The sequence below is a fragment of the Rhinoraja longicauda genome, chromosome 18, assembly GCF_053455715.1.
Source record: "Rhinoraja longicauda isolate Sanriku21f chromosome 18, sRhiLon1.1, whole genome shotgun sequence".
NCBI lineage: Eukaryota > Metazoa > Chordata > Chondrichthyes > Rajiformes > Arhynchobatidae > Rhinoraja > Rhinoraja longicauda.
This window is the reverse complement of record NC_135970.1, coordinates 38,383,130-38,409,229: the sequence shown is the minus strand read 5'-3', so window position 1 is coordinate 38,409,229 and position 26,100 is coordinate 38,383,130. Positions and strand designations below refer to the sequence as shown.

The following is a 26,100-nucleotide window of genomic DNA, read 5'->3' as shown; positions in this document are numbered from 1 at the left end:
TGAGGGTCACAGTGAGGTAAATAGTAGCTCAGAACCGCTCACCCCAATTGTTGGTAGGAGGGTTCAATAGACAATAGACAATAGGTGCAGAAGTAGGCCATTCGGCCCTTCGAGCCAGCACCGCCATTCAATATGATCATGGCTGATCATTCTCAATCAGTACCCCGTTCCTGCCTCCTCCCCATACCCCCTGACTCCGCTATCCTTAAGAGCTCTATCTAGCTCTCTCTTGAATGCATTCAGAGAATTGGCCTCCACTGCCTTCTGAGGCAGAGAATTCCACAGATTCACAACTCTCTGACTGAAAAAGGTTTTCCTCATCTCAGTTCTAAATGGCCTACCCCTTATTCTTAAACTGTGGCCCCTGGTTCTGGACTCCCCTAACATTGGGAACATGTTTCCTGCCTCCAACGTGTCCAACCCCTTAATAATCTTATACGTTTCGATAAGATGACCCTCTCATCCTTCTAAATTCCAGTGTATACAAGCCCAGTCGCTCCAGTCTTTCAACATGACAGTTGCCTGAAAACAGCCGGGAAGAAACTGTCCCTGAATCTGGAGGTGTGCGTTTTCACACTTCTGTACCTTTTGCCCGATGGGAGAGGGAAGAAAAGGGAGTGGCCGGGGTGAGACTCGTCAATGGAAGGGAGGTTGGTTTGTGTGATGGTCTGGGCTGCGTCCACAATTCGCTGCAATTTCCTCGTGCTGACACAGATACAGAGGGCCACGTGAACTGGAAAGAGCGCAGAGAGGATTTACGAGGATGTTGCCAGAACTCAAGGGCCCTGAGCTACAGAGAGAGGTTGAGCAGGCTGGGACTGTAGTCCTTGGAGCGCAGGAGGAGATGAGGGTGAAGTTATAGAGGTGTACAAAAGCGTGAGAGGATTGGATCGGGTCGACGCACAGAGTCTCTTGCCCAGAGTTGCGGAATCGGGAACCAGAGGACATAGGTTTAAGGTGAAGGGGGAAAGATTTAATAAGACACTGATGGGTAACTTTTTCACACAAAGGGTGGTATGTGTACGGAGCGAGCTGCTGAAGGAGGTAGTTGAGGCAGGTACTATTGCAACAGTTAAGATTCATTTGGACAGGTACGTGGATGGGACCGGGTTAGAGGGATATGGGCCAAATGCAGGCAGGTGGGACATGTTTGCTGGTGTGGGCAAGTTGGGCTGAAGGGCCTGTTTCCACCAAGTCTCTATGACATGGTCTAAACAAAAATAAGTGATCTACTTAGGGCGGCACGGTGGCGCAGCGGTAGAGTTGCTGCCTCACAGCGCCAGAGACCCGGGTTCCATCCTGACTATGGGTGCTGTCTGTAAGGAGTTTGCACGTTCTCCCCGTGACCTGCGTGGGCTTTCACCAAGTTCTTCGGTTTCCACCCACACTCCAAAGATGTACAGGTTTAAAGGGTTATTTAACGGTTCTGTTCCTGATGTTGGGGAAGTCCAGAACCAGGGGTCACAGCTTAAGGATAAGGGGGAAGTCTTTTAGGACTGAGATGAGAAAACATTTCTTCACGCAGAGAGTGGTGAGTCTGTGGAATTCTCTGCCACAGAAGGTAGTTGAGGCCAGTTCATTGGCTATATTTAAGAGGGAGTTAGATGTGGCCCTTGTGGCTAAAGGGATCAGGGGGTATGGAGAGAAGGCAGGTACAGGTTACTGAGCTGGATGATCAGCCATGATCATATTGAATGGCGGTGCGTACAGGCTCGAAGGGCCGAATGGCCTACTCCTGCACCTATTTTCGATGTTTCTATGTTTGTAGGTTAATTGGCTGTGTATAAATGTTTCCGAGCTGTATCTTTACACTAAGTAAAACAATTGCTTCCATGGATTAAATGGGCCAGTGGTTCCCATCACTTACCTGAAAGATGATGACAAAAGCCAGCCTGGCTGCCAGCACTGACCAGAATTCTTTTCCCAGGTCATAGGGTTGAGAAGACCCTGGCGGCTCTCTGTAGTCTTTGTACCTAGGAGGTAAATACATTAAATATCGATCGGTTAATCCTTTGGTGAAATATAATCATTCATATTGAATATGGAATATGCTCAAATACTCAATGGTGAAAATACAGTTTGCAGTCATCATTCCTGACAGCAGCAAAGACATCTTTGGGAATTGATCAGACCTTCGCTGCATCCAAGGAAATCTGTCTGATTAAAGTAGAAATTCAAGCATCCAGCCCAACATTGAAGAATTTGGAAGGATGAAGATCTAATCCTTTGCTATCCATCCACCTGTCCAGGTGCCTTTTAAATGTTGTTCTAGGACCTGCCTCAACTACCTTCCCTGGCAGCTCGATCCATAGGCCCACTGCCCTCCGAGTGAAAAAATTCCTATTAAAATTTTCCCCTCTCACCTTAAGCCCAAGTCCTCTGGTTCTTGATTTCCTTAAATTGGGTGAAACACTGTATGCATTCACCCTATCTATTCCCCTCATGATTTGACACACCTCTATAAAATCATCCTTTAGCCTCCTGCGCTCCAGGGAATAAACTTCTAGCCTGCCCAACCTTTCCCCAAGGCTAAGGCTCTCGAGTCCTGGCAACGTCCTTGTAAATCTTCTCCGCGTTCTTTCCAGTTTAATGACATTCATTCTTGATTATCACATCATTGTCCAAAACTCCGGTTAATACAGGCCCAAACTGTTTAGACATGGAGTGAGAAAGAGAGGCACAGAGGAGGCGGAAAATAAATCATTACGAAACGTGTCGTTTACCCGAAAGGATTCTACCTGCAAATTTCAACCTGGTATCCAAGTGCCATTGGCTCCAAGGGCTCGGATCCTGGCTCAAAGTGGCTCACATTGAAGTAGGACAGGGTGTTGTTGGTGAAGCCATTCAATGTCCTGTCGGGACTGTACAAGTACATGAAGACCAGGCGTGGAATGAAGTCGGATGTGAATGAGATCACAAATGCCTAGTGAACGAAACAATGAGTTGAGGGCTAACACTCCATAATTCATGGCCGAGGTACAAACTGAAAGCATGACAAAGAAAAACCGAAGCGTTCAATCATTAATCAAGTCCGCCCTTGATCAATAGTCCGCATGAAAAAAAAAAGATGCCATGAGGTAGCGCAAATGCTGATTTACAACAAAAAAAAGGACAAAGTGCTGGAGTAACTCAGTGGGCGAGGGGCATCTCCAGAGAGCATGATTGATTGAATGATACAACAGGGGAAACAGGCCCCTCAGCCCACCGAGTTCACGTGGGCCACCGATCTATTTTATCCTCCTTTCCCATCCATTCTACATAGACTTGGGGGCAATATTTTGGACTTTACACTATTGTTGTTTATTTGGCTGTGGAGAGAGATGGGTCAGACTTCTCCATCAAATGTTTATCCATCTGGCATCATAACATGGATGGGATGGGGTGTCGGTTAAGGCTGTGGGTATTTACGTCCTCTTGCATTCTTAACCTGTGTAGTTTAAGAGGGCAAAGCACGTTCTTCATTGAAGAATATGAAGGGCGGCACAGTTGTGCAGCAGGTAGAGCTGCTGCCTCACGGTGCCAAAGACTAAGTGGGTGCCTCTGTCATCTTTCTTCCTGAAGCAGGTGGAACCATGGAGTATGTATGAAGGAACTGTAAATGCTGGTTTACCCCGAAGATAGACACAAAATCCTGGGGCAACTCAACGGGGCAGGCAGCTTCTCTGGAGAGAAGGAATGGGTGACGCTTCTGAAGAAGAGGGTCTCGACCCGAAACGTCACCCATTCCTTCTCTGCGGAGATGCTGAGTTACTCCAGCATTTTGTGTCTACCTTCGGAAACCTGGAACTGCAGATTTGACTACCAAAAAGGAATGAAAATATTTTAAAATGGGTAAAGCATCTATTTAAACAGATAATGCATGAAGCATGAACAAGCATTAACAGAGAGCACAGGACAATTGAACCCACATTTTAAACAGTATAATTATAATAGTGAAAAATGTTATGCTTTGTTTTCTTGTCTATATATATTTTTTAAAGAGATACAGCGTGGAAACAGGCCCTCAGTATTCATGCCAACCATCGATCACCTGTTCACTCACACCGGTTCCATTTTAGATCACTTTATTTTTAGACAATCCAGCATCTGGAGTTAGACAATAGACAATAGGTGCAGGAGGAGGCCATTCGGCCCTTCGAGCCAGCACCGCCATTCAATGTGATAATGGCTGATCATTCTCAATCAGTACCCCGTTTCTGCCTTCTCCCCATACCCCCTGACTCCGCTAACCTTAAGAGCTCTATCTCGCTCTCTTGAATGCATTCAGAGAATTGGCCTCCACTGCCTTCTGAGGCAGAGAATTCCACAGATTCACAACTCTCTGACTGAAAAAGTTTTTCCTCATCTCAGTTCTAAATGGCCTACCCCTTATTCTTAAACTGTGGCCCCTTGTTCTGGACTCCCCCAACATTGGGAACATGTTTCCTGCCTCTAACGTGTCCAACCCCTTAATAATCTTATACGTTTTGATAAGGTCCCCTCTCATCTTTCTAAATTCTAGTGTATACAAACTTAGTCGCCCCAGTCTTTCAACATATGACAGTCCCGCCATTCCGGGAATTAACCTAGTAAACCTACGCTGCACGCCCTCAATAGCAAGAATATCCTTCCTCAAATTTGGAGACCAAACCTGCACACAGTATTCAGGTAGCCTTGCGGGTTTGGACAGAGGTGGGTGATACCTTTGGACATCTGACAACATATAACTCAGCGGGCCAGGCAGCATCTTTGGAGAGCATGGATAGGTCATATTTCAGGTCAGGACCCTTCTTCAGTCCCCACCTGAAACATTCACCTATCCATGTGTTTCATGGATGCTGCCTGACCCGCTGAGTTACTCCGGCACTGTGTCTCCTTTTGTGTAAACCAGCGTCTGCGGTTCCTTGCTTCAGCATCTTGTTTCAGAAAACAAAATGTATCGCTACAACAGGGACAGGGAACCAACTGAACCGTTTTTCTGCTCCTTAAAACAACATGGCGGCGCAGCGGTAGAGTTGCTGCCTCTCTGCGCCAGAGACCCGGGTTCGATCCTGACTACGGGTGCTGTCTGTACGGAGTTTGCCCGTTCTCCCCGTGATCGTTTGCCCCGGCTGCTACGATTTCCTCCCACACTCCAAAAGATGTGCAGGTTAATTGGCTCCGGTAAAATTGTAAATTGTCCCCAGCGTGTGTAGGATAGTGCTGGTGTACACACAGTGATCGCTGGTCGGCGCGGACTCGGTGGGCCAAAGGGCCTGTTTCCACACTGTGGAAGTTTAGAACTGAGATGAGGAAAAACTTTTTGAGTCAGAGAGTTGTGAATCTGTGGAATTCTCTGCCTCAGAAAGCAGCGGAGGCCAATTCTCTGAATGCATTCAAGAGAGAGCTGGATAGAGCTCTTAAGGATAGCGGAGTCAGGGGGTATGGGGAGAAGGCAGGAACGGGGTACTGATTGAGAATGATCAGCCATGATCACATTGAATGACGGTGCTGGCTCGAAGGGCCGAATGGCCTCCTCCTGCACCTATTGTCTATTGTCACACTGAATATCTAAACTAAACAAAAATATACTATTTTACAACGACAATATTTGAATTCTCATGGTGCTGCACAAAAAGAGGCCAAAAAAAAAAAATCAGGATGGGCAGGAGGGAGAAAACAGACGTCTGAATCAATGTGAAGATGTGAGCTGCCTGTATTGGAGTTTAATTTACCGAAGTACAGTGTGAAGCTTTTGTTGCGTGCGATCTAGTCAGCGGAAAGGCAATACCCAATTACAATCGAGCCATTTACAGTGTGTAGATATATGATAAGGGTATAACGTTCAGTGCAAGGTAAAGCCAGCAAAGTCCGATCAAGATAGACACAAAAAGCTGGAGTAACTCAGCGGGACAGGCAGCAACTCTGGAGAGAAGGAATGGGTGACGTTTCGGGTCGAGACCCTCTTCTTCAGAAGTGTCTCGACCCGAAACGTCACCCATTCCTTCTCTCCGGAGATGCTGCCTGTCCCGCTGAGTTACTCCAGCTTTTTGTGTCTATCTTCAGTTTAACCAGCATCTGCAGCTCCTTCTTACACAAAGTCCGATCAAGGATAGTCCGAGGGTCTCCAATGAGGTAGATGGTAGTTCAGCACTGCTCTCTGGTTGTGGTGGGACGGTTCAGTTGCCTGATAACAGGTGGGGAAGAAACTGTCCCTGAATCTGGAGGTGTGCGTTTTCACACTTCTGTACCTCTTGCCTGACAGGAGAGGGGGAGAAGTTCTGAAGGTCGAACTTCCTTTCCTCAACCAGCCACAAGCTGCTGCTTTACTGGATCGACGCACAGCACTGTAGTTTGATCAGTCGCTCCCTGGTCTTGGCTCCTGATCAGAGGACTGAGTTTGGAGACGGCGAGCAGAAGGATTAGTCAAGGGGCAAAGGAACCAACGATGTTCCAAAGGATTTGGCACTCATCCCAAAGGAGGATCAGCAGGTCATGAAGAAAGCTGTGTCCCAGTAGAAACTTTGATTTAGAAGAGAAGTCACACAGCTGCAGAAAGCCAATTTCCTTGGAAATATTTCCCTCGACATCAAGCAAGCTGTGCTTTATGTTTCGATAATAAATCACTCCCGAGCTTGGAGATAACAAACTCCAGGATCAACATCCAACACTGGAGCCTTAAGTGGAAGACCGACACAAAGTGCTGGAGTAACTCAGCGTCTCTGGAGAAAAGGAACAGGTGGCGTTTCCGGTTGGAATCCTTCTTCAGGCTGAAAGCTCTCACGGCAGATTGTAGTTTAGTTTAGAGATACAGCGCAGAACAGGCCCTTCGGCCCATCGAGTCCGCGTTGACCATCCTAACTATCCTACGCACTAGGGACAATTTACAATCCTTACTGAAGCCAATTAGCCTACAAACCTGTACGTCTTTTGAGTGTGGGAGGAAACCGGAGATCTGACAAACCCTTGCGGTCACGGGGAGAACGTACAAACTCCGTACAGCCGGCACCCGTAGTCAGGATCGAACCCAGGTCTTTGGCGCTGTGAGGCAGCAACTCGACCGTTGTGCCTCTGTGCCACCCATAATTATCAGGCAGCTTCTCTGGAGAACGTTGGTCGGCGATACGCGAGGAGGAAGAACTTTTTCTCCCAGAGAGTTGTGAATCTGTGGAACTCTCTGCCTCAGAAGGCAGTGGAGGCCAATTCTATGGATGCTTTCAAGAGAGAGTTAGATAGAGCTCTTGAAGATATCAGAGTCAAGGGATATGGGGAGAAGGCAGGAACGGGGTACTGATTGTTTCGGGGCGGAACCATTCTTCAGACTCATTTTTGGTGCGGAAAGGAAGGTGGAAGAGAGGTGGGGGCTGCACCACTGTGCCGCCCCTGTGTTGCCCACTTGCACATCCTGCCTCCAGTTGCCACCTCTCTTCCCATCGTGAGAATCAGGGGGTACGGGGAGAAGGCAGGCACAGGATACTGATTGTGGACGATCAGCCATGATCACAATGAATGGCGGTGCTGTCTCGAAGGGCCAAATGGCCTCCTCCTGCACCTTTGTCTAAGTTTCTACGGTTCCAGTACACTGACTGGTAGTCCCATGGCCTGGTTCAGCAACTTGAACACCCGCAGTTTAGAGATACAGTGTGGAAACAGGCCCTTCGGCCCACCGAGTCCGCGCCGACCAGTGATCCCCGCACACTGACACCATCCTACACACACCAGGGGCAACTTACAATGATACCAAGCCAATTAGCCTACACGTCTTTGGAATGTGGGAAGAACCAGGAGCATCTGGGGAAAGCCCACGCAGGTCACGGGGAGAACGTACAAACTCCGTACGGACAAGCACCTGCAGTCAGCATTGAACCCGGGTCTTTGGCGCTGTGAGGCAGCAACTCTACCGCTGCGTCACCGTGCCGCCCCACCATTTTAATTTATATTTTATAAACCCCATCCTCATCAGGTCAGTGTTTCTTCATTTCCAAAAACCCAAGGCTTTTGGGGGAAACTAATCCAATTTGATTTGAAGCAAGGGTCTGAAGGAAGGGTCTCGACCCGAAACGTCACCCGTTCCTTCTCTCCAGAGATGCTGCCTGACCCGCTGAGTTACTCCAGAATTTTGCGTCCATTTTTGATTTGAAGCAGGTCCACAATTAACAGGCAAGATCAGCGCTCTGGAGAACTTTCACTCAGAGCCTCCACTGCTCACTTTCCCTGTACGTTTCGGACACAGTCTTGGCTCCAACTTGGGTCGGCCTTGGGTTGTGTGGAAAAGCCCTCAAAAACGCCACTGCTATTTTACATGAAACGCAGCAAAAATAATTGGCAGACAAGTGTGGAGACACTTAGAGCAAACACACACAAAGAATTAGTCACTTCCGAATTCACATGTTAGACGAGAGGATGGGAAAATTCCCAAAGGATCATCTTTCTGTCACATAAATTATACAAAACTCACATTAATGATGACTGCGAACTTCCCAAGGCCTCTGAGAATGTTGTACCAGATACCTAAAAACAACAGGAGAATGAATCGTTACTCTCTTCTGCACCACTTTGGCCGCATTTTCTCCTGTTCGTACAAGCAACGTGTTAGTTTAGTTTCGTTAAGAGGCGCAGCGCGGAAACAGGCCCTTCGGCCCACCGGGTCTCATCAAACTGGTCGGCGCGGACCCGGTGGGCCGAAGGGCCTGTTTCCGCGCTGTATCTCCAAACTAAAGAGAGAGCTAGATAGAGCTCTTAAGGATAGCGGAGTCAGGGGGTATGGGGAGAAGGCAGGAACGGGGTACTGATTGAGAATGATCAGCGACATTGAATGGCGGTGCTGGCTCAAAGGGCCAAATGGCCTACTCCTGCACCTATTGTCTATTGTCTATTGTCTAAACTAAAAGCTTTTTACGGCACCTCAGTACACGTGACAATAAACTGAACTGAACAATGTCTGTGCTGAGCGAGATGCCAAGGTAAACTAATCTTCTCTGACCGCATATGATCCAGACCCCTCCATTCCCAGCATATCCATCTGCCTTCCGCACAGCTGCTTAAACCTCATGATATTTGCCTCCACTACAACTGGCAGCATGTTCCAGGCACCAACCACCCTCGATGAAAACAAAAAGGCCCTCACATCGCATTTAGACCTCGCCCCGTTCACCTTGAAGCTTCGCCCTCTAGTCCTGGACATTTCCACCCCACCAGAGTTAATGGTTAATGGTTTTGTTGACTGGCCTTTGAATAATGACTATTTCTGGAACACACGACATGTGGCACGTATATACACACAAGGCCAATAAATCTAATGACCGCGATCTCCCAGAAAATAAGATCTGGGTATTAGTTTAATAACTAGTTTCCATGATTTATAGATACTACTGAAACGCTTTGAGTTTCTAACGTATTAACTCATTGTTCACGTCTGAAGAAGGGTCTCGGCCGAGACCCTTCTTCAGACGTGAACAATGAGTTAATACGTTAGAAACCCAAAGTGTTTCAGTTCCTTCTCTCCAGGGATGCTGCCTGTCCCGCTGAGTTACTCCAGCATTTTGTGTCCATCTTCGGTCTAAACCAGCATCTGCAGTTCCTTCCCGCACAACTCATTGTTGATGACATATATGGTTTGAAGCCAAGATGTGTTATAGAGTCACACAGCATGGAAGCTGCCCCTCCGTCCAACCACACCAACCAACATGCCCCACCTGCACTAGTCCCACCTCCACCGACAGCTCGTTCCATTTACCCCAAACCACCTTTTTTGTAAAAAGGTTGCCATTAAATCTTCCCCCCCCTCTCCTTTAACCTATGTCTTCTGGTTCTCGATTCCCCAACTCTGGGTAAAAGACTGTGTATTTACCTTACGAATTCCTCTCATGATCTTATACACGTTTATAAGATCACCCCTCATCCTCCTGCGCTCCAAGGAATGTTGGCCTTCGTAACAAGAGGAGTTGAGTATAGGAGCAAAGAGGTCCTTCTACAGTTGTACCGGGCCCTGGTGAGACCGCACCTGGAGTACTGTGTGCAGTTTTGGTCTCCAAATTTGAGGAAGGATATTCTTGCTATGGAGGGCGTGCAGCGTAGGTTCACTAGGTTAATTCCCGGAATGGCGGGACTGTCGTATGTTGAAAGGCTGGAGCGATTGGGCTTGTATACACTGGAATTTAGAAGGATGAGGGGGGATCTTATTGAAACATATAAGATAATTAGGGGATTGGACACATTAGAGGCAGATAACATGTTCCCAATGTTGGGGGAGTCCAGAACAAGGGGCCACAGTTTAAGAATAAGGGGTAGGCCATTTAGAACGGAGATGAGGAAGAACTTTTTCAGTCAGAGGGTGGTGAAGGTGTGGAATTCTCTGCCTCAGAAGGCAGTGGAGGCCAGTTCGTTGGATGCTTTCAAGAGAGAGCTGGATAGAGCTCTTAAGGATAGCGGAGTGAGGGGGTATGGGGAGAAGGCAGGAACGGGGTACTGATTGAGAGTGATCAGCCATGATCGCATTGAATGGCGGTGCTGGCTCGAAGGGCTGAATGGCCTACTCCTGCACCTATTGTCTATTGTCGATTGAATACTAACGTTTTGTTAATGTTCAGTGCAAAGATAAAGGACTCTATGTCAATGGCACCACTATTTAAGCACCTGCTTTTGTGCAAACGTTAGATTCAGAATTTCATACCGCACAGAAACAGGCCCTTCGGCCCACCATATCAATGCTGCCCATCAAGAGGCAATATGTACACTAACCCCATCATCTCGCACTTGGTCCATTCCTTTCTCTGACGTAGATAGACACAAAATAGCTGGAGTAACTCAGCGGGACAGGCAGCATCTCTGGAGAGAAGGAATGGGTGACGTTTCGGGTCGAGACTGATCAGTCTGAAGAAGGGTCTCGACCCGAAACGTCACCCATTCCTTCTCTCCAGAGACGCTGCCTGTCCCGCTGAGGTACTCCAGCATTTTGTGTCCATCTTTCGAATTGAACCAGCATCGGCAGTTCTTTCGTACACATTTGAACATTTGCTGTTGAGTGTGTTTTGAGTGACCGAGTGACTGACTGAGTGACTGAGAGACTGAGAGACTGAGTGACTGAGTGACTGAGAGACTGAGTGACTGAGTGACTGAGTGACTGAGTGACTGAGTGACTGAGTGACTGAGAGACTGAGAGACTGAGTGACTGAGTGACTGAGTGACTGAGTGACTGTGAGACTGAGAGACTGAGAGACTGAGAGACTGAGAGACTGAGTGACTGAGATCGCATTGACAGGCGGCAGAAGCAGCGTATGCAAGTGGGTCCTTGCTCGTGATTGAGATCACGGACACAAGCCTTTCACAGTTGCCTAACGGTAGCGGGTTTACTAACCTACGTCCTTTGATTTCGCTGGGTTGGGTCTCCGCAGCTCGCTGGTGAACTTTTTGGCGTCCAAGCGGATTTCAATGACGTTGTTCAGCAGCGCAAACAGCGGAGCGAGTGGGAATGAGGCAACAAACAGGGTGACAAACCCAAACTGGATAACTGCAGGGAGAGATAAAGCAGCAATCAGGAGGAGGAAGTCCCAGCCTGAGCAAACAGGTGTAAAGAAGTGGCACCCGTGTTGGCCATTACCAAACGAGCTTTGACAACAAACATTACAGTAATGGGCACAACTTAAGCATCATAATACGGAACAGCATCAAAGAAAGAACTTTAGACTTTAGAGATACAGCACGAAAACAGGCCCTTCGGCCCACCGAGTCCACGCAGTTAACACCATCCCACACATATACACACACACACGAGGGACAACAAGCCTCACCCACTGGTGGAAACATCCTCTTCACATCCACTCTATCCAACCCTTTCACTATTCTGTACGTTTCAATGAGGTCCCCCCTCATTCTTCTAAACTCCAGCGAGTGCAGGCCCAGAGCCGACAAACGCTCACCCCTCATTCTTTGATACTCCAAAGATTAGCAGACCTGAACTGTCTTAAATTTTCTGACAAAGGGGCACTAAAAATTAGACTGAGAATTCATCGCTTCGGTGGCTGATTAAGCTTTCGAATAGAAAAGCAATAGAATAGAAGTGAAAGCATGTAAGGGTTTGCAATAGAATAAAAGCACAATCAAACAGCTGGAGTAATTGTACAACGTCAGCAAGATGGCTTCACCTCCGTTTTAAAACAAAAAGAAAACATACCCAAAGACACAACCAGGCAGTAGATAAGAAGGGTCTCGACCAGTAACGTCACCCATTCCTTCTCTCCAGAGATGCTGCTTGTCCTGCTGAGTTACTCCAGCGTTTTGTGTCTACCAGGCAGTAGATGGGACTGTCTGGTGAACTTTTGTAACTTTGTCGGTGCCAAAATGGTGGCCGCACTTGTGTCCTGTCTAGCTGAGGTCTGCTGTGTGATTTTACTCGATTGTATGCAATGTGTATGATTTTACCGGGTTGCATGCAAAGCAAAACACTTCACTGTCCCCGAGGCACATGTGACAATAGAGTATCACTCAATTGAATCACAGAATTGAATGAAGAAGGGTCTCAACACTAAACGTCACCCATTCCTTCTCTCCAGAGATGCTGCCTGAGCCGCTGAGTTACTCCAGCATTTTGTGTCTATCTTCATTGAATTGAATGGTCAATTTGGCAGTTTAACTAGCACCAAGGGTGGCACGGTGGCATAGTGGTAGAGCTACTACCTCACAGCGCCGGAGACCCGGGTTCAATCCCGACTACAGGCGCTGTCTCTGACGGAGTTTGTACGTTCTCCCAGTGACCTGCGTGGGTTTTCACCGAGATAGTCGGTTTCCTCCCACACTCTAAAGACGTACAGGTTTGTAGTTTAATCAGCCTGATAAGCTGTAAATTGTCATTTAAAACTGTGAGAAGAAACTTTTTCACCCAGAGTTGTGAATTTGTGGAATTCTCTGCCACAGAGGGCAGTGGAAGCAAAATCACTGGATGGATTTAAGAGAGTTAGATAGAGCTCTGGGGGCTAGTGGAATCAAGGGATATGGGGAGCAGGCAGGCACGGGTTACTGATTGGGGACGATCAGCCATGATCACAATGAATGGCGGTGCAGGCTCGAAGGGCCGAATGGCCTCCTCCTGCACCTATTTTCTATGTTTCTATGTTTCTACGTCCCTGGTCGGACAGTGTTAGTGTGCGGGGATCGCTGGGCGGTGCGGACTCAGTGGGCCGAAGGGCCTGTTTCCGCACTGTATCTCTAAAATCTAAACTAAACGATTGGCAACCCCAAACGCACATTCAAAAACAGAGTTTTATTTCAGGTTTGAAAGACAATTCAAAAAGCGTTGATCTGTGGAATGTTACCGGTCAGGATGCTGAATGGGACATGAATCTGCCAAAGTGGCACGGTTACTGAGAAATGCTTTTGTGAATGGGCCGTTGTTAAATTGTCAGCGTGGAGTCAAGCTGTGCAGTTGGAGGTGGCTGTGGGTCAGAGGGCAGCCAGTGGTAGAATTTACTGCTTGCATTCTTGTTCAAAAAATGCAATTGATGGCAATACTCTGATCCAGCCCAATGGTTCTGAAGAAGACTGCTGATTTTATTTTGCTTCCTCTCTAGCCTGACCTTGACCTCTCTGTATTGCTAGTGAGGGCGTGCAGCGTAGGTTTACTAGGTTAATTCCCGGACTGGCGGGACTATCATATGTTGAAAGACTGGAGCGGCTAGGCTTGTATACACTGGAATTTAGAAGGATGAGAGGGGATCTTATCGAAACGTATAAGATTATTAAGGGGATGGACACGTTAGAGGCAGGAAACATGTTCCCAATGTTGGGGGAGTCCAGAACAAGGGGCCACAGTTTAAGAATAAGGGGTAGGCCATTTAGAACTGAGATGAGGAAAAACTTTTTCAGTCAGAGAGTTGTGAATCTGTGGAATTCTCTGCCTCAGAAGGCAGTGGAGGCCAATTCTCTGAATGCATTCAAGAGAGAGCTAGGTAGAGCTCTTAAGGATAGCGGAGTCAGGGGGTATGGGGAGAAGGCAGGAACGGGGTACTGATTGAGAATGATCAACCATGATCACATTGAATGGCGGTGCTGGCTCGAAGGGCCGAATGGCCTCCTCCTGCACCTATTGTCTATTGTCTATTGTCATAGAGTCGTACACTGTGGAAACTGGACCTTCGGCCCAACTTTCCCACACCCACCAACATGTCCCGGCCACACTCATCCCACCTGCCTCTCACTTATAACTCTGGTTAGGCTAGGCTAGGAGTCGGGGAGAAGGCAGGAACGGGGTACTGATTGTGAATGATCAGCCATGATCACATTGAATGGCGGTGCTGGCCCAAAGGGCCGAATGGCCTACTCCTGCACCTATTGTCTATTGACTTTATTCCTTGGAGCGCAGGAAGATGAGAGTGATCTTACAGAGGTGTGGAAGATCGTGAGAGGAATAGATCGGATAAACGTACAGTCTCTTGCCCATAGTAGCTGTATCAAGAACCAGAGGACAGAGGTTTAAGGTGAGGGGGGGAGAAAGATTTAATAGGAATCCGAGGAGTAGCTTTTTTTTTTGTACACAAAGGGTGGTGGGTGCATGGAACAAGCTGCCAGAGGAGATAGTTGAGGCAGGGACTATCGCAACATTTATTCAGGTACATGGATAGGATAGCTTAAGAATAAGGGGTAGGCCATTTAGAACGGAGATGAGGAAAAACCTTTTCAGTCAGAGAGTTGTAAATCTGTGGAATTCTCTGTCTCAGAAGGCAGTGGAGGCCAATTCTGAATGCATTCAAGAGAGAGCTAGATAGAGTTCTTAAGGATAGCGGATTTATTCACAAAATGCTGGAGTAACTCAGCAGGTCAGGCAGCAGCTCGGGAGAGAAGGAATGGGTGACGTTTCGGGTCGAGACCCTTCTTCAGACCGGAGTCAGGGGGTATGGGGAGAAGGCAGGAATGGGGTACTGATTGAGAATGATCAGCCATGATCACATTGAATGGTGGTGCTGGCTCGAAGGGCCGAATGGCCTACTCCTGCACCTATTGTCTATTGATAGGTTTAGAGGGATATGGGCCAAATGCAGGCAGGTGGGACTAGTGTAGATGGGACATGTTGGACAGTGTGGGAAAGTTGGGCTAAAGGGCCTGTTTCCACACTGCACGAATACGATGGAGGTGGTGGCAACATCTTTGAATGATCAGTTTAGTTTAGAAATACAGCTTGGAAACAGGCCCTTCGGCCCACCGAGCCCGCGCCGCCCAACGATCCCCGCACACTGACACCATCCCACACAAACGGGGGCCAGTTTACAAATATACCAAGCCAATTAGCCTGTACGCCTTGAGAGTGCGGGAGGAAATCGGAGCACCCGGAGAAAACCCACACAGGTCACGGGAAGAAGGTGCAAACTCCGTACAGACAAGCGCTCGTGGTCAGGATCGAACGCTGGTGCGGGAAGGCAGCATCTCTACCACTGCGCCACCATTCAGAATCTATAGGATGGTATCACACACCAGGTCCCTTTGGGTTTGAAGAAGGGTCCAGAGATGCAGGACTGTCCCGCTGAGTTACTCCAGCTTTTTAGCGTCGATCTTCCTTATATAATTTGGAGCCAAGCACAACGACAGCACCAGGGAGGATTTTGAAAACAGCTGGTCCTGGCTTCTCCAACTCAGAAGCTGCGTTGGGTGGCCTGGTGACCGTGAGCTGTCACCCCTACTGCACGTATCAGCCTTGGCCTTCCAACAGGATCAAGAACATTGAATGTCCTCAGCCACTCCCAGGGGGAAGATATAATTTCAAAGATGGACTGAAAGTGCACGCACACACACACACACACACACACACACACAGTCTGCTAACGATCATTTGGTATATGTTTGGCACAGATCCCCCCCTCTCACAGCAAGCGAGTGAGCTCTTCATTCAAAGCCTTTGTTTTTGCCCATTTAGCGGCCGATCTGGCAACAGCAGACCGAGCCCCTTGGATGTCGGTCCCAATGGCGGAGCTGAAGTGGGTCAGAGACGCAAGGTCAAGAATCCCTTTCCCACGTGTGGATCACGTCTGGATATCTGGAGCAAATGTTCCAGGAAGCTGGGAATGGCCCTAAAAATAGTTCACACCAGGGATTACAGAAACAACAACAACAACAAAGAGAAGTCACATTTGCCAATCGAGTTTCAAAGCAAGCGAAAAATATCGGGAGCGCAGATTCTTGGGAAGCAAGTTAATAACCTGCGGCTTTAGCCTTTAGAGGTGCAGTGTGGAAACAGGCCCTTCGATCCACTGAGTCCGCACCGAACAGTGATCACTCCCCACCCCCCCTTACATTAGCACTATCCACGCCACATACTGAATCTGTGGAATTCATCGCTGACGGCTGTGGAGGCCGAGACGTTGGTATTTTCAAAGATAGATAGATTCGTGATTAGTACGGGTGTCAGGGGTTATGGGGAGAAAGCAGGAGAATGGGGTTGAGAGGGAAAGATAGTTCAGCCACGATTGAACAGCGAAGCAGATTCGATGGGCCGAATGGCCTAATTCTTCTCCTATGTCTTTTGGTCTGTTTTAGTTTAGTTTAGTTTAGAGATACAGCGCGGGAAGAGGCCCTCCAGCACGCCGAGTCCACGCCGACCAGCGATCCCCGCTCATCGGAGAGGAGATCTTATCGAAACGTATAAGATTATTAAGGGTTTGGACACGTTAGAGGCAGGAAACATGTTCCCAATGGGTCCAGGGTCCACAGTTTAAGAATAAGGGGTAGGCCATTTAGAACGGAGATGAGGAAAAACGTTTTCAGTCAGAGAGTTGTAAATCTGTGGAATTCTCTGCCTCAGAAGGCAGTGGGGGCCAATTCTCTGAATGCATTCAAAAGAGAGCTAGATAGAGCTCTTAAGGATAGCGGAGTCAGGGGGTACGGGGAGAAGGCAGGAACGGGGTACTGATTGAGAATGATCAGCCATGATCACAATGAATGGCGGTGCTGGCTCGAAGGGCTGAATGGCCTACTCCTGCACCTATTGTCTATTGTCTATTGACACTATCCTACACACACTAGGGACAATCTACAATTAAACCACGCCAATTAGCCGACAAACCTGTACGAACACTAAGCGCAGGAGGAAACCAGAGGAAACCCACGCAGGTCACGGGGAGAAAATACAAACTCCATACAGACAGCACACATAGTCAGGATCGAACCCGAGTCTCTGGCGTTGTGAGACAGCAACTCTACCACTGCGCTACCGTGCCGCCCTGCTTGCAGGATATTTGGGATATTTTCTTTTTTTTTTAATTGAAGGAGGATTCTCTAATGTCTCACTGACTAAACAGTGCAAAGCTAAACTTTAAAAGTTAACCCAAAAATCTAAACTACAAACCAAACCAAACATGTCAGCAAAAGGAAGAACTGCATCTCGATTGCATCCTACGCTGACTAGCTTGTACGTCATACCATCGCCACCTTACGGCTGCTGGGAGGAGCAGTGACACGGGGCGACTTCAATTTAAACGGCCTACAGCCACCAGAACAATCTCTCCCCCCCCACCCCCCTCCACCACCTCAAAGCTCCAAGCGAGCTTGTTACGATTTGCGATCCAGTGGTGAGAATTACGAGATCCGCCCAATATTACTGCCAACAGCTTGCTTCTCTGCAGAAATACTCAGCTCTAATTTTTGTGGGATGATATCAGTGTTTCGATTTATCTGTGCCAACCGGAAGGTGCTGTGCCAAGTACGAACGCAACCTCAGACGCTGGGAACATTTGGCCACTTAAATAGCCGCTAACCCCAGGCACGTCTTGCCAATTTGGGAAGGGAGGCAGAACCATTCAATTGACTCTGCTGCCCCAGAAAGGCAGCTCTGCTGAGATTCACCCATGGAATCCCGAGCCAATGTTAGAGATGGTGGTGCCTCAGTATTTCAGTGCAGAGTAATGGAAGCTCAAAGAGTTCATGCTGGCCCTCAAAGCAAACGCATTCCTCTACTAATAAGGTCATGTGATAGGAATAGAATTAGGCCATTCGGCCCATCAAGTCTACTCCGCCATTCAATCATGGCTGATCTATCTCTCCCTCCTCACCCCTTCTCCTGCCTTCTCTCCACATTAGAAATGTCACCCATTCCTTCTCTCCAGAGATGCTGCCTGACCCGCTGAGTTACTCCACCATTTTGTGTCTACCTTCAGTCACAAGGAGAACATGCAAACTCCACTCAGACAGCCTTCTTCAGATTGATGGATTCATACCTACCTGCTACAGTTTTGGTTTAGTTTATTGTCACGTGTACCGAGGTACAGTGAAAAGTTTTTGTTGAGAACGTTTTTATTCACACAGAGAGTGGTGAATCTGGAATTCTCTGCCACAGAAGGTAGTTGAGGCCAGTTCATTGGCTATATTTAAGAGGGAGTTAGATGTGGCCCTTGTGGCTAAAGGGATCAGGGGGTATGGAGAGAAGGCAGGTACGGGATACTGAGTTGGATGATCAGCCATGATCATATTGAATGGCGGTGCAGGCTCGAAGGGCCGAATGGCCTACTCCTGCACCTATTTTCTATGTTTCTATGTTTCTACGTTGCGCGCTAACCAGTCAGCAGTAAGACAATACACGATTACATTCGAGCCATTTACAGTGTATAGTTGCACGATAAGGAAATAACACTTAATGCAAGGTAAAACGAGTAAAGTCCAATCAAAGATAGTCCGAGGGTCACCAATGAGGTAGATAGTAGCTCAGCATTGCTCTCTGGTTGTGGTGGGATGACTCAGTTGCCTGATAACAGCCGGGAAGAAACGGTCGCTGAATCTGGAGGTGTGCATTTTCACGCTTCTGTACCTTTTGCCCGATGGGAAAGGGGAGAAGAGGGAGTGGCCGGGGTGCGACTCATCCTTGATTATGCTGCTGGCCTTGCCAAAGCAGCGCGAGGCATAAACCAAGTCACTGGAAGGGAGGTTGGTTTGTGTGATAGTCCGGGCTGTGTCCACAACTCGCTGCAATTCCCATCTCCATTCCCTGTATGTAGGTTAATTGGCTGGGTAAATGTAAAAATTGTCCCTAGTGGGTGTAGGATAGTGTTAATGTACGGGGATCGCTGGGCGGCATGGACTTGGAGGGCCGAAAAGGCCTGTTTCCGGCTGTATATATATGATATATGATATCCATCTCAAGCACGATTTCCACAACGATTTACAGCCTCCCCAGTGCTCTTCCAAGTCTGGCCGCTGCTCAGACCAAACTGAATCAACGTTGAACATGCCTTCAGCGGCCAAGGTCCTCAGCTCTGGAGTTTCCTCCCTGAATTTCACGACCGTTTCCTTCAAAGTGCCCCTTTTAAACCCATTGATCCGAGGCCACAACATCAGATGTTTGTTTGATGACTCTCCTGAAAAACTGCTCTGGAATGTTTGCACCATGTTAAGCACGCTTCAGAAATGACGGCGTTGTCAACTGAAAAGCTGCATAGCAGGGCTCGATGGAAATGTTGCTGAATAAACCAGACATAAAATCAATTCTACCAAATTCTGACAATAATGATTGCTGGCATGCACTTCCTACCTGTTGATGCAGAGTGGCAACTTAGTAGGGACAGTTTCTTCCCAGCCATTATCAGGCAACTGAACCATCCTAATACCGTAGTTCAGTATAAGAAAATAACTGCAGATGCTGGTACAAATCGAAGATATTTATTCACAAAATGCTGGAGTAACTCAGCAGGTCAGGCAGTATCTCGGGAGAGAAGGAATGGGTGACGTTTCGGGTCGAGACCTTTCTTTAGAGTCTGAAGAAGGGTCTCGACCCGAAACGTCACCCATTCCTTCTCTCCTGAGATGCTGCCTGACCTGCTGAGTTACTCCAGCATTTTGTGAATTAATACAGTAGTTCAGTGCTGAACTACGATCTACCTCGTTGGTGACCCTCGGACTATCCTTGATGACTTTACCTTGCACTAAACGTTATTGCGTTATCATGTATCTGTCCAGCGTGAATGGCTCGATTGTAATCATACACAGGCTTTACGCTGACTGGGTAGCACGTAACAAAAGCTTTTCACCGCACCCGGGAACACGTGACAATAAACTGAACTGGACGAGGGGAATAAGGAGGACAATACTCACTCATTTCCATGTACTCTGGAGTGAGCCCGGCAAAGGGCTCCAGGTTATAGTCCGATTCGTATTGCCGAGGGACCTTGCAGTTGCTCTCAGTCTCCAGCTTGGCCTCTCGTTTTGCCTTCACGTACCGTATCAGCTTCTTCAGCTTTCTGAAACGGAGCACAGAGTTCATTTACTAACGCAGTCTAGATGGCAAATAGATACAGGCCACACCAACTTGCCCACACTAGCCAACACGTCCCAGCTGCACTAGTCTCACCTGCCCGCGTTTGGACCATATCTATATACTAAAACTCTCGTTCGTTTGTTTGTTTGTTTGTTCCTGAACTACAGCCAAAACGGTACACGATAGCGCGACAATTTTAGGCCCACCTTACTCACCGTCGTCCCTTTGGTGCTAATGGAAGAAGTTTCATTGAAATCGATGTTATATCTTTAAAGTTATTCATATTTTAAACTTTAAATCTATCTCCTAGGGAGGGAGGGAGGGGAGGGGGAGGAGGGAGGATAAGGGGGGTTGAGGGGGATGGAGTGGGGAGGAGGGGAAGGGGAGGGGGGAGACGGGAAGGAGGAAAGGAGGGGGAGGAGGGGTGGAAGAGGGGTGGGGAAGGGGAGAGGGGAGGGGAAGGGGAGAGGGGGAAGGGGAGAGGGGGAAGGGGAGAGGGGGAAGGGGAGAGGGGGAAGGGGAGAGGGGGAAGGGGAGAGGGGGAAGGGGAGAGGGGGAAGGGGAGAGGGGGAAGGGGAGAGGGGGAAGGGGAGAGGGGGAAGGGGAAGGGGAGAGGGGAGGGGGAAGGGGAGAGGGGAGGGGGAAGGGGAGAGGGGAGGGGGAAGGGGAGGGGGAAGGGGAAGGGAAGAGGGGAGGGGGAAGGGGAGGGGGAAGGGGAGGGGAATGGGAGGGGAAGGGGAGGGGAAGGGGAGGGGAAGGGGAGGGGGAAGGGGAGTGGGGAGAGGGGAGGGGAGAGGGGAGAGGGGAGCGGGAAGGGGAGAGGGGAGGGGGAAGGGGAGAGGGGAGGGGGGAGCGGGAAGGGGAGAGGGGAGGGGGAAGGGGAGAGGGGAGGGGGAAGGGGAGAGGAGAGAGTGCTGCACCAATGCAGGAGAGGTTTGGGCCCAATGGGTCCACTTGGTCCAGTATTCCTCTAAACCTGTCCTATCCATGTACCTGTCTAACTGTTTCTTAAACATTGGGATAGTCCCAGCCTCAACTACCTCATCTGGCAGCTTGTTCCATACACCCAGCACCCTTTGTGAGAAAAAGTTACCCCTCCGATTCCTATTAAATCTTTTCACCTTCACCTTGAACCTATGTCCTCTGGTCTTCGATTCCCCCACTCTGGGCAAGAAACTCTGTGCATCTACCCGATCTATTCCTCTCAAGATCCTATACACCTCCATAAGATCACCCCTCCTCCGACCTCTCTAATGAATGAGATTTAGAACGTGAACTAATCAAGGAGACAGATTGGAAATGAAAAGCAATGCAAATAATTTCCAATTGTTTCCAAATTTTGTTTTGGGCCCCATGTTATAGGCGGCACGGTGGCGCAGCGGTAGAGTTGCTGCCTTACAGCGAATGCAGCGCCGGAGACTCAGGTTCGATCCTGACTACGGGCGCTGTCTGTACTAGGCTCCATCCTAGGCCCCATTCTCTTCTCTCTATACATGCTCCCCCTTGGCCAAATCATTCAAAGGCACGGCATTTCTTTCCACTGCTATGCCGATGACGCTCAGCTTTACCTCCCCCTGAAACCCAACAACCAGTCAAATTTAAACAGCCTCTTACACTACCTTGAGGACATAAAATGTTGGATGGCACAGAACTTCCTCCAATTAAATGAGAGCAAGTCTGAGGTCATCCTATTCGGCCCCCCCCCCCGACTCCATCAAATCGATAACAGGCAGTCTTGGAAGTCTATCCTGCCTAGTCAAACCGCATGTCAAAAACCTCGGCATGATATTTGACTCTGCATTAAAATTTGATAAGCAAGTCAACGCTGTGGTAAAAGCCAGCTTCTTCCAACTTCGAACCATAGCTAAAATCAAACCTTTCCTCCAATTCGACGACACAGAAAAAATCATTCACGCTTTCATTTCCTCCCGCCTAGACTATTGCAACTCCCTATACACTGGGATCAGCCAATCTTCCCTGTCCTGCCTGCAACTGGTCCAAAACACCGCAGCGAGACTCCTGACGGGTACCCGTAAAAGGGACCACATCACCCCGATTCTGGCCTCTCTCCACTGGCTCCCTGTACGGTACAGAATCAACTTCAAGCTCCTCCTATTCACGTATAAAGCCCTAAATGGACATTCCCCCCCCTACATCAAAAATCTTCTAACCCCCCTCTCTAATTCCAGGTCCCTCAGGTCGGCCGACTTGGGGCTACTCACTATCCCGCGGTCTAGGTTTAAGCTCAGGGGTGACTGCGCTTTTGCGGTTGCAGCTCCTAGACTGTGGAACAGCATCCCTCTCCCCATCAGAACTGCCCCCTCCATCGACTCCTTTAAGTCCAGGCTCAAAACCTATTTCTACTCCCTCGCGTTTGAGGCTCATTGAGGAGGCGCTGTGAACTGTTTGCGTGCTACTGTATGTTTCATTTTTTTTCCTTAGTACCTAATCAGATGTGCAGCACTTTGGTCAACGTGGGTTGTTTTTAAATGTGCTATACAAATAAAATTGACGACTTGACTTGTACGGAGTTTGTACGTTCTCCCCGTGACCTGCGTGGGATTTCTCCGAGATCTTCGGTTTCCTCCCACACTCCAAAGACGTACAGGTACGTAGGTTAATTGGCTGGGCAAATGTAAAAAATTGTCCCTAGTGGGTGTAGGATAGTGTTAATGTGAGGGGATCGCTGGGCGGCACGGACTCGGTGGGCCGAAGGGCCTGTTTCCGCGCTGTATCTCTAAAATCTAAAAAAAGAAAGATGTTGTCAAGCTGGAAAGGGTAGATTTACATTTCCAGGACTCGAGGACCTGAGCTGAAGGGAGAGGTTGAGCTGGCTAGGACTCCATTCCTTGGAGCGCAGGAGGATGAGGGGTGATCTAACAGACGTGGACAAAGTCATGAGAGCAATAGATTGGGCAGGTCGCACAAAGTCTCTTGCCCAGAGTAGGGGAATCGAGAACCAGAGGACATAGGTTTAAGGGTGGGGGGGAAAGATTCAGTAGGAACCCGAGGGGTAACTTTTTCACACAAAGGGTGGTGGGTGTATGGAATGTGCTGCCAGTGGAGGTAGTTGAGGTATGGACTATCTCAATGTTTAAGAAACAATTAGACAGGATTGGACAGGTTCAGGAGGGATATGGACCAAATGCAGTTAGGTGGGATTAGTGTAGATGGGATATGTTGGCCGGTGTGGGCAAATTGGGCCGAAGGGCCTGTTTCCATGCTGTACAATTGTCCAAGAAGTTTAGTGGATTGGAACCAAACCAAATCAGTTGGGACCTGTACTCTCAAATTACTGAAGGTTGTAGCAACCACCGTAACAAAGGGTGCTCTGAGTTGTATGCACGGGGAACGAGCTTTCTCATTGCTCCTGTAAACTTAGCTTTCTGATTGATGTTGCTTCAGGACATTTCCTCGTGAGAGAACCTGGATTATTTCCCTCTATCAACAATCCTCGCTGAAATATGTAAATAACGCTGATGATTTACACTCGTTTAAATACCTTGCGTCTCCTTGGCTTGCAGGATTTAAAGTGATTCTGGACGGCTCGCTCAGGGTTGAATGTGAGAAACACGGGTTGATCGGCTTCGGGCGACGCAGCGGTCGAGCTGCTGCCTCACAGCGCCAGAGACCGGGTTTGATCCCGACTACGGTTGCTTGTCTGTGCGGCAGTTTCTACGCTCTCCCCGTGACCTGCGTGGGTTTTCCCCGGGTGCTCCGGTACCAATAGACAATAGGTGCAGGAGTAGGCCATTCGGCCCTTCGAGACAGCACCGCCATTCAATGTGATCATGGCTGATAATTCTCCAGAACCAGGGGCCACAGTTTAAGAATAAGGGGTAGGCCATTTAGAACGGAGATGAGGAAAAACTTCTTCAGTCAGAGAGTTGTTAATTTGTGGAATTCTCTGCCTCAGAAGGCAGTGGAGGCCAATTCTCCGAATGCATTCAAGAGAGAGCTAGATAGAGCTCTTAAGGATAGCGGAATCAGGGGGTATGGGGAGAAGGCAGGAACGGGGTACTGATTGAGAATGATCAGCCATGATCACATTGAATGGCGGTGCTGGCTCGAAGGGCCAAATGGCCTCCTCCTGCACCTATTGTCTATTGTCAATCAGTACCCCGTTCCTGCCTTCTCCCCATACCCCCTGACTCCGCTACCCTCCCGCACTCCAATATCGTACAGGTTTGGAGGTTAATTGGCTTCAGTAAACTTCAGTATATTATCCCGGGTGTGTAGGGTAGTGCTGGTGTGTGGGGATCGCTGGTCGGGACGGACTCGGTGGGCTGAAGGGCCCATTTCCACGCTGTATCTCTAAAGTCTAAAATTAAAGCAGAGTATCCTTTTCTGTTTTGCTGAAAAACCTGGTGGAATGAAGAAGGTTGAAGCTTTCTCCGATGGCTTCCAAAATATTCCCAGAATAATGTAACAAAAGTACATTTCGTGGTCTGTTGAGCTAGATGATATCTGGCTGGGGTTTTTTTTCCACATCTAAAGAAGGCCTTCTTATGGGCATGTAGTGAATGACCAAACGAGCAGCGATAATTCAAGCTATTTAGTTAAGTTCCTAAATCACTGTTTATTGTTTGCGAAAATATACTGGTTTAACCGTGATGGTTGATACCATCACAGGAAACACGGTGTCGGGTCAGCACTTTGGCAAAGAAGGGGGGATTGAAATAACATGTACAATGAGACAAGATACTGCAGAAGATATGGTCCTTCTTCTAATCAACTGCCTTGTGCAGACGCTGGTTTAAACCGCAGATAGGCACAGAAAGCTGGAGTAACACAGCGGGTCAGACAGCATCTCTGGAGAAAAGGAATAGGTGACACTTCGGGTTGACACCGTCTGAAGAAGGGTCTCGACCCAAAACGTCACCTATTCCTTTTCTCCAGATGGCGGCGCCTAACGGCAGCGGCTGACTAGCAGTCTGTCCGTCTTTTTTTTTTCCTTTTTTTGTTGTGTGTCGGTGTTGGGATGGTTTTTATATATATTTTTTTGGTTGTGTATGTGTGGGAGGGGGTGGTGGTGTGGGTGGGTGTGGGGGGGGGGGGGGGGACTTTTCTCTTCCTCACGGCGCGGGGTGCGGCTCGGCTGCGGGGCCTAACATCCCCCGGTGCGGCTTGGCCGCTGGACTTTACATCCCCCGGTGCGGCTCGGCCGCTGGACTTTACATCCCGGTGCGGCTTGGCCGCTGGACTTTACATCCCGGTGCGGCTTGGCCGCTGGACTTAACAGTGCCCGGTGCAGCTCGGCTGCGGGGCTTAACACCGCCCGGTGCAGCTCGGCTGCGGGGCTTAACATCGCTGGTGCAGCTCGGCCACGGGACTTAGCTGCGCAAGGCTTGGTCGCGGGCCTTTCATCGCCCGGTTCGGCCGCGAGACGTTTCAGCGCCCGGTGCGGGGACTGTGCGGGTCGGTCGGGGACGAGCTGTCTGTCCGTGGGCGTGGGGAAGAGAGTGGAAGTTTTGTTGCCTCCATCACAGTGAGGGGGTGTTTGGAGTCACTGTGATGGACGTTTGTGTTGGGGCTATGTGTCTTGTGTTCTTTTTTTTCTTCTATGACTGCTATGTAGTTTCGTTCGGTACTTCGGTACCGAACGACAAATAAAGCTCTGTTATACCTGTTATGCCTGTTATGCTGCCTGACACACTGAAGTTACTCCAGCAATCTGTATCTGTCTTGTACAGAGATAGTTTGTCATAAAAGGAAATAAGGTCGTAAGGAATAGGAGTAGAATTAGGCCATTCGGCCCATCAAGTCTACTCCACCATTCAATCATGGCTGATCTATCTCTCCCTCCTAACCCCATTCTCCTGCCTTCTCCCCATAACCCTTGACACCCGTACTAATCAAGAATCTATCTATCTACCTACCTACCTACCTACCTACCTACCTACCTACCTATCTAT

At 48.8% G+C, this 26,100-nt stretch overlaps 1 protein-coding gene across 1 annotated transcript in view; it reads right to left on the bottom strand.

Annotated features, from left to right (window-relative positions):
- Nucleotides 1-26,100, bottom strand: part of ano1a (anoctamin 1, calcium activated chloride channel a) — a 218,615-nt gene that overhangs the window by 694 nt on the left and 191,821 nt on the right. Inside the window, exons 24-28 of the mRNA XM_078414914.1 lie at nt 20,023-20,168; nt 11,315-11,467; nt 8,417-8,469; nt 2,739-2,923; nt 1,868-1,973 (exon numbers count right to left, since the gene is read on the bottom strand). Coding sequence (XP_078271040.1) covers nt 1,868-1,973; nt 2,739-2,923; nt 8,417-8,469; nt 11,315-11,467; nt 20,023-20,168 — 643 coding nt within the window. The remainder of the gene's footprint in view (nt 1-1,867; nt 1,974-2,738; nt 2,924-8,416; nt 8,470-11,314; nt 11,468-20,022; nt 20,169-26,100) is intronic.